General features: G+C 41.0%; 1 protein-coding gene across 4 annotated transcripts in view; it reads left to right on the plus strand.

The window, feature by feature from the left end:
* Positions 1-7,489, plus strand: part of SHROOM2 (shroom family member 2) — a 122,892-nt gene extending 115,403 nt beyond the window's left edge. For all 4 annotated transcript variants that reach the window (XM_017812304.1, XM_017812305.1, XM_017812307.1 and 1 more), the window contains one exon: positions 4,659-7,489. In XM_017812304.1, the coding sequence (XP_017667793.1) occupies positions 4,659-4,925 (267 nt within the window). In that variant the 3' untranslated portion in view covers positions 4,926-7,489. The remainder of the gene's footprint in view (positions 1-4,658) is intronic.
* Positions 7,490-12,063: the final 4,574 nt, after the last annotated feature.

Here is a 12,063-nt window from a genome sequence, read left to right on the forward strand (position 1 = left end):
GACAAGTCTTTAAAGAAAAGGTGGGAGGGCTGCAGAGGGGAGGCATTGCAAAAAGAATTTTTTTCTGGAAAACATGTTTTACACAAGCAGAATGGCCTGGTAGTGATGTGGAGGAGTCCCAGAGATGTAAAAATTTCAGGAGAAGGAACATTCAAGGTGCTCTTACCTCCTGGATCTCACCTCTGCTTGCAGCAATTTATCTTCAAATCCCATCAGGCCTTAGCTGGGAAGGAGATAGCTGGCAATGCAGATACCCACCAAAGGAGAGATGTAGATATGTGTGAAACTTAGGATAAAATAAATAGAGAGGGTGGAGGATGTTTGTGTGTCAAGTGATTTTAACTTCTATGGTTTAATGAATGTGAAGTAGGATTTTTGGCTTGTAGCTGTGGACTGAAATGCCAACAGTCCACCTAAGTGTTGTAACAGAATTTTTTCCACGGGCTGTGGCTTCACGGTGTGTTTGTTCAGCCTGCTCCACTGTTTCACCCATAGGAACCAGTAAGGGCTGGGACTAATCTGAAGCTGTGCTTTTGCTGTTTGGCCCTAACATACTTGTTTAGTGGTGGTTCAGCCCCCTCTCTGACTGAGGCAAAGGGAAGGTATTTGACAGCTTATTAAAGGGCAGATCAAAGTTTCTGGCACTTAAAGAAATTTAATCCCTCATTAGATGTTTTTTTTAAATGTGGTTGCAGTTGCCTAATGGGGAAAGAGCTACCAGATGATATGTGCATATAGGAAACACACTTTGAGAGCTGTGGTAAAAATAGCTTACTGGCTAGGTCTGGAAAAGGAAGATGGTGAGGAGGTGGTGTAGTAAGGACAGTCAGAAATCGTTTGCGTGCTCTGCTGTCAAATTTATACTGGCAGAAGTCCAAATCCCTAACGTATTTTAATCCCCATTCATCTTCTCATCCACTGACAGCAAAGTCTTGCCATAGTAGCATCACAAACCCATCAGAAATCATCAGGAGAGGTCCATCCAGAGACTGATCGAGACTAGCCCTGGAAAGAAAGACTTGGGGTGTTTGTGGATGACTCAGCAATGTGCACTTGCAGCTCAGAGAGCCAAATATGCCCTGGGCTGCATCACTAGCAGGGTGAGGGAAGAGATTCTGCTCTTGTGAGACCCCACCTGGAGTACTGCATCCAGCTCTGGGGCCCACAACACAAGAAAGACATGGACCATGTCTATGGAACATGTCCAGAGGAGGCCATTAAGTTGATCAGAGGGCTGGAGCACCTCTCCTATGAAGACAGAGACCTGGGGCTGTTCAGTCCAGAGAAGAAAATACCAGGGAGATCTTAGAGCAGCCTTCCAGTACCTAAGGGAAGCTTACAAGAGGGCTGGAGAGGGACTTTTTACAAGGTCATGTAGTGATAGGACAAGGGGGGATGGCCTTAAGTTGAAGGAAGGCAGGTTTAGATTAGATATTAGGAAGAAATTCTTTACTGAGGGTGGTGAGGCATTGGAACAGGTTGCCCAGAGAGGTTGTAGACTCCCTATCCCTGGAAATGTTCAAGAGCAGGTTGGATGAGGCTTTGAGCAACCTGGTTTAGTGAAAGGTATTCCTGCCTATGGCAGGGAGGTTGGAACTAGATGATCTTTAAGGTCGCTTCCAACCCATACCATTCTATGGTTCTATGAAATATATCTGGAAGTGTTGGTCAGAGATGCTTCTCAGATGGATCAAGTCCTGGGGTATTTTGACTATAAATCCACTGCGTGTAGAGTTACATGTGCATTTCCTTGAATTTAGACTGGTGCTTGTGGCTTTTTTGGTTGTCCTTTAGTATCTTGTAGGTCAAATGATAATATTTGGTGAACCACTAATGTTCAGAATGAATGAATGAACCACCATACAAACAAAACAGAGGATTTTACTTCCATCCCTGGGGATCATAGCACTGATTTTTTTGGGGTTTTTTTTTTAAGGCTGATGTTGTCTAATAAACATTGCTCTGATAGCTTTCCACTTTCTAGAAGTCAGCAGCAGCTTAGCAGATTTTCTGAACAGAACCAGTCAAATAATCACTGCTGAATTAATTTCTGACCACTAGATGCTCTGTCATAGGTCTTTTTTTGCCACAGGAAACAGCGTCAGGTACTTCAAGTTTAGCTCCTGGAAGGGACTTCATCTGAAAGAGCTACCAGCCCCCTCCCTTCCACACAGTGAGACCAGTGTCTTCTCATTACTTGTCCTGTGTGTTGAGAACACTGAAGCACTGAACCAGCAGTGAATCCACAGAGGTGATCGGGTGCCTAGACCCCCAAGACTTGCAAGACCAGGGACAAGTACCAAGGATAGTAGTTTAGGAACTGGATCCTGGGAAGTCAGAAACGTGGAGGGAGTTCACCTTTGTATGGCTGTGGTTCAAAACAGCAAACGGCTCTTGAGAAAGATTCTCAATAGAAAGAGTGAAAGATTGTTCTATCAGAGGAGCTTCAGATAGCCTGTGTTGGCTGGGCTTCAGAGCAGTGCTAACTGCAAAAAACTCTTCTGCACTCCGCTTGGCTTTAGTTGGTTGAAGATGGTCAGATAAAACCATCTGTCATCATTTACTCTGTTAGCCTGGGTGAGCCATTTACCCATTGCTCAGAGAACCTCCTCAAGAATGGTGACTTGAGCCTGTTACAGTGTTTCACTTTACCCTTCAAAACAGGTTTTCTGGTGTCAGTCGTCTTTGACGGAGGTAAAAACAAATTCAAGAGGTATCTCATCTGCTTTCTTCCTTTCTGCATCCCACTTTTTCCTTAGGTTTTTCCTAAACCTCCACAAGGGCAGAGGTACTAAGATGTTATGAAAAGTTCATAACATAAGTAGTGTTTGCTTTTCTTAAACTTATCAGGTTATTCATGTTCATCTGAAAGTCACATCATAGGCTTGGTAGAAGAAACCATGCAACTTAAATCTCAGGAACTGTTATGAAGGACTAAACATCTGACTGTTCTTGTGTACATTGACAATGATAACAAGTGACTTGAAAAACAGAGCTGTTTCATCACAGGGTTATGTAGGTAACTGTACAGCTGAGGTACCAGCTGGTTGATATATGCCCTCTTGTGTTCATCAAACTGTCTAGTTCTGTCACTGCTGCTCAGTGTACACACAAGCAAGGCTGCCCTGGAGAGCAGTGTAGCCACACTCCCTGGACCTGTCTGCTAGTTGCACTGGTGAATTTAGGAGAACTGTAGTTCCATGTCTTTCCAGCAGATAGTTCTGATTGCAACTTGCTGTGGGACTTGTTTTCCCTGGCATAAGCTCAAAGGGAGATTAAACTTTGTTTTTTCTAATAGTGTGTGATTTCTGTGACTTGTCTTCCTTAGCTATCTTGAATCCTGAGTTAATCTAAGTTATGTATTTTATGTACATTGAGAGCACAAATCTGAAAACATTTCGCTCTTGAGCTTTGGACTGTCTATAGAAAAAGAGGCAGCACAGGATATGTGTGCAGCTCTGGCAGGTAGGTTTATTAGAGCTCAGTGGTCTGTATCCCCCTTTCTCTTGTACTTCCATCTTAAAAGACTCTGTATAGTCTGCAAAACCACTTCTCAGTAAATCCTTCAGGCTTATTAAGCTGCATATGTGATTTAACAGAAACTGCAAATGAATAAAATGGACACATTTGTTTGAACAGACTGAGGTTTATTTGAAGACAGCTTCTCAAAGAAAATTCATCTCTGGAGCAGTTATGGATTGGTGCCTCTTAGGGGGCACTTTTTAATTAAGTTCACAAGTCTGCACAGGGATTCTTGTAGGCCAGCCATTACTCTGTCATTGGAAAAAGGCAATCACTTCTAGGCAGACATCTGAAATAGGTCGGATTAATGATGCTCCTGTTTCTTTCCATACACTGCTAAAGGAGTGTAGCCAAATGATTCAAATGGGACTCAGACAGGTTGATGGTGTAAACAGGGCGAGAGGAACCTCAGCCTCCTTGCTCATGTTTGTGAATGGAATGGACAGCACAGCTGCTGTCCTCTGCTGTCCCCTTTCCTTGTGTGTTTCTCCGTTCAATCTCCCTTTTTCCTGTTTTGTCTCTTGTGAAGCCACAAAGCAGAAAGTTTGCAGCCCTTTTTGGAGAATGCCTTTTTTTTTTTCTTTTTTGCTTCCTTTCTGTTCTCTTACCTCAGCTTGCTTTCTTGCTCATGTCTGAAGACCACACGACTTCACGTCTCATAGGGACGGCGTGTGGATGCAGCAGAATTGCTAAATACAGTGTCAGAAGCTGTGGAAGAACAAATCGCTCCATTAATTGGTCTGTTTCTGGGTTCTGTAACTGCAGCTGTCAGTGCTGTGTATTGAAGATGTAAGATGTTGCTGAGTGAAGTCTTAATTTGAAGAACTGTTTTTCAAAGGCAACTATTTTATACACCTATTTTGAACTATTAAATAGTAAAGCAGTCTTTGAAGTAATTGCTGTTGAGGCCAATAGAAATTAATGGTGCATCTTTCATTTATTTACTACATTTTTTTTCTGTTTGTTAATGCGTTTTATTAGAATAAACTTTAAGGATCACTCCTTTTCTACCTTTCTAAATATTCAGGAAAGTCTTTGTCTTTGCAGATAAAACAGACTTGAGACTTAAATACTGAAACTGTTGTCCCAGCCTAGTGAACCCAGTGAATTTCTAACTGTTTTTCTTTTCTCCTAAGCGGACATTGGTAGATAAACAAAAGCTGCTGACCCAGCAACATGAAGATGCAAAGGAGCTGAAGGAAAACCTGGATCGTCGAGAGCGCATTGTCTTCGACATTTTGGCAAACTACTTGAGTGAGGAGAACTTAGCAGACTATGAGCACTTTGTGAAAATGAAGTCGGCCCTGATCATTGAGCAGCGGGAGCTTGAGGACAAGATCAAGCTGGGGGAAGAACAGCTGAAGTGTCTGACCGATAGCCTCCAACCCGAGCGGCTCAAATAAGGGGACTGGTTTGACCAACCATGTGAAAAATGGGAAAGAAGGAAGGAAGGGGATGGGTTCCAAGTATACAAATGAGTATCTTGGCTTGCCTGAGTGTCTGGTAGAGAAACAAGTGCACAAGAGAAAAATAGCTCTCACAACAGCAATAATGCTCTTTCATTTTTTTTGGAATGATATATTTAATTTTTTAAGACACATTTTTATTGCTGGACTCTACAGCTGTTTCTCATTGCTTAACTTGCAGAAAGCTCCACCGAAAAGGACAGACTCTTAACCTTTCTGCTCAGTACATTTGAAGTCTGTGGCAGTTGTGCATGCAAACAGTGATTTTTAGAATAGGCTGTATACTTTCTTTATGTTCAGATGCTGCACAGACTGCTGGGAAACCCAACAACAATTCATGAATGCACACAAATTTAGAAGCTCTACATTTAGTGGGTTTTATTTTTTTTTAAGACACATTAAATAGGGGAAGCGTGTATCTTATAGCTAATATATTCAGATTGCTGAAATCTAGTGTCACTCTGATCCTGTGGCATCAGACACTTTTTTATAATATTGTATATAGGATGGCACTTTCCCCTTGCAAAAATAACTTTAAGATCAGTTTCAGTTAAATGCTTTTTAAACCAGCTTGCAAATCACCTAATGACTACCTTGCTGAGGATTTTTTTTAATCATTTTGCAAGACATATTTGTACACCCTTTTAATGCAGTGCAAGTGATTTTCTTTACCAAGTTGTACTTGATTTAAGAAACAGGCTGGAAGTACTGTGCTGATTTTGTTCAAAACATTTTTCATCTAAATTATTTAGAAGGCTTCTTTGCTCTTTTTTGTGCTTTTTATGCATGTTTTTATTATTCTTCCCCCAAACCCATAACCCTTCATGAAAATAAATGTGGGTTAAGGACACTGCTTCTATTTTTCTTCCGATTGCTCAACATCGTGATGGTTGTATACAGACAGTTAAGTTATATTGAAGTTAACCTACATAATGGTGATCATTCCTCTTTCTCAGACTACCGAATGCAATATAAACACTTCTGCCTTGTAAATACAGTGCATTACTTGGAGCAACTCTGCTTTGTAACTGTGAACAGAAGTGGGGCTGTTTGTTTGCTTTTTCCATTGCACAGCGATAAAGGAGAGGATGCTAGTTCACAGTATCAGATTACTGCTTGTGTTCTCATAATACTGCCATTGACTTATAACAGATGATTTCCAGTAGCTCCAAAAAGAGGTGCTAACTCATGTTTTAGTGCAGTAATAGGTTATGTTGACTTGCTTAGATGCCTACAGAGAAATTCTGTAGTATCTAAATGTCACATTCTGTGTTAAGATAAAGTTTTGCAGACAAAGTCTTGGGTGACTTTGTGTATATGCCATTTACTTTGTAGTAAGGAAAACATTTATCTCTCCTCAGACAAAATAGGTTCCCCAACAAGCCATTTTCAAGGCTGATGTGAATGCCAGTCTGTAGCTAAGCTGGTTGAAAATACAAGTAGTCAGCTGTTGAAAAGAGAGAAGAGACTTCTTCCTACTACTCCTGCAGTGTGGCAGCATTCACAAGAGTTTTTCTGTCCTTCTTACCTAAATTCTCTCTTCTGTGGGGAGAGAACTGGAGAGGTGCTGATCAATGAATTCCTTGCGAGCTGGGGAACTGGGGAGCAAAAAATCCTCTGCAACCAGTTCCTTTACAGAGAGGTGCAAACATTGAAAGGACTGTTGCCCCCTGCCCCCACCTTATAGTGCACTACTTTGTATAACCTGGACCAAATCTTTAATTAAATGATGTTGATGTGTATCAGTTGAGGTCAAATGGAGCTACCATTTTACAAGACCTACAGCTGACCTTAGTTTCTCCCTCTTGTTCAGAAATGTAGTCTTCTGACATCTCACAGTTATATGCTGCTATGTTCCTAGGACAAGTGATCCCTTTGTCCTTAAACTTATCCCTTAACCATAACAGACCCAAAACTAAACATAAATTATGCTTGTCTTTTAGCTTGGAGAAAAGTGTGCATTGTTTTATCTGTGGCATTTTAAAAATTTTACATATTGTGGTTACTCTGAAATGTGTATGTGAAATGTGAATAATAATATAATTGCAATGTGTTTGTATACAGTACTTCGAGTTAGATCTCTGATAAAAGGTAGCAATATTGTGAAAGCTATATCTATTATCCTTTTCACAGAACAGTTGTGTAGACACCATTTCCTTTCCTTTTTTAAAACTCTTGAAAATCTCACCCTGGGAAACCTGAAGGTGGTTGCCTCCCAATGTTATATGTAAATCTGTAAATAGCTATACTGTTGCTTTTTGGAAAAATCTGGTGCTAATGTTTTGCCTTTGGCATCCTGGGGATGGCCGTTTCTTCATCCTTTGTTCTTCTCAATTCTAGATCTCTTTGTATAGTGAAAAATTTCCACAATGCTTCTTCAACTGTTTGGATCCTGCAGCCCAGAGTGAAAATGTACAGTTTTCCTGCCTGACACTTAACACGTACCTACTGACAAATGGTATTGCTTGACTTTGAGAAAATAAACTGTATATTTCAATGTAGAGTTAGTCTTTGTGTACAGTTTTAATGTCAAAAGCTACTGCTTTGCTTGGCAGTGTTGGCCGTCTCATAGTGCCTGTCAACAGTGCTTTGAGCTTTTAAATGCCAGGCCAGTTATCTCACGGTCGGAAGCAGCTTGCTGTCTTTTCGGAGCTTTTTTCACATGCTGAGTAATCGATCATTCTCAAGGTCCCTGTGTAAGTACCAGAAATGTGTTCATGTCTATTTAGTATTTTAAGTGTGTGAATAGGAGATGGCAGAAAGGAAAATGTGTTATGAAGTAGATAAAATAAATCAATCTTTCACCACTTCTAGAGTATATACCAGGGAAGCAGCTTAGACTTTTCCACTTCAGCAGTTACACTGTTTCAGCTTTATCCCGTATTTAGAATTATCTCAGTGGTGCTCAAGACTTTTTGCAAGAACAGATCACTGTGAAGTGTCCAACTCTTAACAGACTTCCACAGAAACTGTTTAATTTCAATTTAATGGGGATTCTCAGATTACCTGCATAATCTTCTGCCTTATTGGGAAACAGTGCCAAGTGTGCCCAGATTCTTAGTGGAGGTGACCACAGGTCACAGGATCATAGCTTGATAAATCATCCTGGAAATTGTCTTTTTTTTTTTGTAATTGTAATTTTCTATGAAGGTCTTTATCAAAGAAACTATCTGAGAAAAGGAACTTAGGGAAGGAAAAATTCTTTATATCTGTAGGATTTTTCTAAACTTCCTTTTTACCCTTTTCTTTTCCCTCTCTCTTTGTCCACAGACCCACCTGTTAGTGCCTGTTGTCATGAGCAATAGGTATAATCCAGGATGGCAGCTCTAGGGGAATAACAGTCTAGTTTTTGTGTACTATTTCAATTTAAAAAAAATTGCTTGTCTTTTAACTGAAATTAGGCTCTTTATTTTCTGTTGTGGGGTGTTTGAGACCCTCAGATTTCAAGAGTCACCATTTAATGGTGTTCTTTCCTAATCAAGCTCTAATGATTAATTTTGGTGTACTTAATTGTCTCAGTTTTTACAGCTGAAGTAACCTATTGACAATTCAGTAGCTCTAGCAAGGCCTTATGATACACAGTAGAATAGCAACTCCTATTTTAGCGTCCAGTCATTTATTGCAGAAGTTCAGAGGTTTATTCTAATTAAGGGCTTTGCAGTTTTCGAGAAATTTTTGGACTATAAATTGGTTTTTCTACATACTGGGGTGGAACATGCTCACAGAGTAAATGTTATAAAAATTAATAATTACATCTTTGAAGTACTGCATTATATATTGTTAGTTGTCAGCAGTGGTAAATTGGCCATCACATTTACTTACCACAGTTCCAGTCTGCAGCTTAACTAATTACAATGATCCACAAACTGTAAGATGGGTCACCCATGTGGATTAACAATTCACCCCTGAAATATTTGGATTCATTCTTCCTACCTGTTGTTTTGATAATATTTCTATGAATAAAGTCTTCAATTTGAAGTAGGTTAATTTAATACTTTTCAGAGGAAAAATTGAATTTAAATAAATTCAGTGCAGTTCACTAGCAGAAGGTAATTTCTCACTCAGACTACAATAGCACACCTACAAGTGTCTTTTCAAGATGGACTACGTTAAAGACCTTTTTCTTAGTTGTAACCACGTCGGCCAATGGGCAGTTGTCTATCTTAGCCTGAGTTTTATTTTAGTCACAGCAGTTGACCCTTTCCTGAGAACAAGGCTAGTGAAATGCCTTTTTTTTTTCTCCTATGTTAAAAATCCTCACAATGGCTTCATTTTTAGATGCTTTGATATCTCTGTCTTGGAGGCAGTCTACTAAATTTGCCAGAGGGAGATGGCCTTGTGACTAGGCTGTGCCTTTTGCTACTGCCAGCCATGTCAGTTTTAATTGAGTCTGTTGATATAAGTCAAATTCTCCCTTCCTCTTAATTCTCCTTGGTTCAACAAACTACTCACTGGAGAAGTTAACAAGAGATTTACACACTCAGTACCTGTTGCTTGCTGCTGCTTTTGACCGCCTTATGTGGTGCTGGCCAATGCCATGGTTGGAATACCAAGAGTATCTGGACTCCTAATGCAGTGGTTGTTGGTACCTTTTCTGGGGTGAAGCAGAATGAGGAATTACGTGTGTCTTCTGCTCACTAGGTGTTATTTCTTAACCTAAAATAAAATAGTACCAGTGGAGAACATCCAGATTCCCACTGCATGTCCTCTTTTATTGGAACACTTTAATTTGCTGTTTGTGGTTGCCTGTCTAAACACAGGAGAGATTTTAATTAAAGCAAATGGATTTGCGACTGTGAAGCTGAAGATGTACAAGGTGATGGGGCCTCTGGTGGTCTAGTGGTTAGGGTGCAGGACTCTCACCACTGCGACCCGGGTTCGATTCCCAGCCCCCCGGGCAGATGGAGCTCGTCAGCCCTGTAAGGCAATCCATCTAAGAGAAGGTCACTCTAAACAAACCTACGTCCTGAGTCCCTCACTGCCACTGTCCAAGCTTGCTCGGCCCCGGCAGATGAACCTCAGGATTAAAGGGTGGGCTCAGTTCAGCGCACGCTGGGTCTCACCTAAAAAATCCACTGCGCAGGCTCGAAGGGTTAATGACCTTTCCCAAATCTTCGCTCGCGAAGACTGGCCATTATTATTATTACAAGGTGATGAAAGATAAAGAAAGAATAATCATACTTACTTTCAGTAACATAAAATCTCCAGCAAAATGGCATCTCAATGAAGCCTGCGTGCTACATGCACCAGATGAGAACAGTCAAGAATTTTAGATCTGTATTCATACATTTTAATGGGATTAGTGAAAGAAAGGCTTTTCTTACATGCATACCAAGTTGCAACTGCGTTAACTAAACTTTATTCATTCCAAGCAATTTCTGTAAGAGGAGCCAGTATTGGCTCTGGGAAAGGTGTGGTCTCAGACGTTACCAAGAGTTGTTAGTTTGCTGATGTGCTTGTGACAGCATCATTTGCTGGGCACCTGATGGAGAGCATGTTCTGTAAACTGGGTAATGAGTGTCTAGTCACAAGAATTTTACTGAAATGCTGTTTCGGCAGAGCTGTAAAGTCCAAAAGCCTGAGAGGAATTAACAAAATCTTCCAACGAAGATTGTTTCAAGCCTTTAGTTTCAACATCTGTTTCAATTCCCAGCTGTCTGCTCTTCATAGTGTTTGTTACTGATAAATTAGGCTTGTGTCTTTTCTAACAGCCTCAGAGAAATGTAAATACAATGAGCAGTAGCAGGCTAAATAATAAGCAATGGAAGATAAGATTGTTTATCTCAGTATCTAAATATGAAAAGCATGAGTCCTGTGAGTGCTATTCATAGCCGCTCCCAGGAGTTACAGCTTCGGCAGCTTTTTCACACAGGTATGGTTCCTCCAGAGATAAAAAGGGAAATCAAGCTGTGATGATGGAAGTGGCCAACACTGACTGGAAAGGGGTGGAGGAGTCATTCTTTTTATTAATGAGGTGATACAGATCGAAGGGAAGTGAAAACCGAGAAAACCTGGAAGGATCAGTGCCCTGAAGGAAGAAAAACTATACCAGTGGTAAAGTGCTTTAGAACTGTGAATTTCCTGTTTTTCTTTCTCCCTGTACGTGATACAGCAGAGGCATACTGTCTCCATATGCTAGGGCAGGCTTTTTTAATTACTGTAGTGTGAAAAAATCTTAAAGCATCTTTGAAAATCAAAGTTACAGGGAACAACTTGGAATTTTGGAATCTCAGATCTCACTGTGTGCAGAGTCTATTATGCTGTTCTGTGCATTTAGTTCTGTGCCTCTTTCTTGGCTCAGGAGACACTGGCACAGCTCTCTGGCACTGACAGCATTAAGGAAGTTATCCTTTGAGGAAGAAGTCATCCTTTCTCTATGGGCCACCTAAATTCACTAAATAGCCCAGCTAGCTAGGCATGACAAGGTGCTTTAGTCACACAGGCTGGGAGATGAGGGTGTTTTCCATCTTGTAGAGCACACTGCACATTTACTGAGTGAGTGACCAGGCCTGTTCTCTGGGGTTTTGCTTCCCTAATTGCCACCTCTTCAGAGCTCAGTTTAATGCCAGGTGTCTGGTTGAGGGCAGAGCAATACCCAATTCCTCCTTGAGCTGGATCATCATGTGCTGCCAGGAAAGCATGATTTAGACAGCAAGAAGCAAAGCAGATCTAAATATTCGGCCTTGCCATCTGGGTATCAATAGTGAGTGAAGGATTTTGGGTTTCTGTTCCTAGGACCTTCTTGCATAGTTCATGGTAGGCAATCAGTGAATTAGAAAACAGAAATAGTCCATGGAGAAGGGTGACCAGAATGTGCCCCAGTGCCCTACCAGATCATAGAAAGGCATAGGTTGGAAGAGACCTTAAAGATCATCTAGTTCCAACTGCCTGCCATGGGTAGGGACACCTTTCACTACACCAGTTTGCTCAGAGCCCCCCCCATCCAACCTGGTCTTGAATATTTCCAGGGATGGAGGCATTGACAGCTTGTCTGGGCAACCTGTGTCAGTGCCTCACCACCCTCATGGTAGAGAATTTCTTATTAATACCTCTGGATCCCTTTCCCCCATGGCGT

Source organism: Lepidothrix coronata, unplaced genomic scaffold (assembly GCF_001604755.1).
Source record: "Lepidothrix coronata isolate B3197 unplaced genomic scaffold, Lepidothrix_coronata-1.0 Scaffold35, whole genome shotgun sequence".
In the NCBI taxonomy this organism is placed as follows: domain Eukaryota; kingdom Metazoa; phylum Chordata; class Aves; order Passeriformes; family Pipridae; genus Lepidothrix; species Lepidothrix coronata.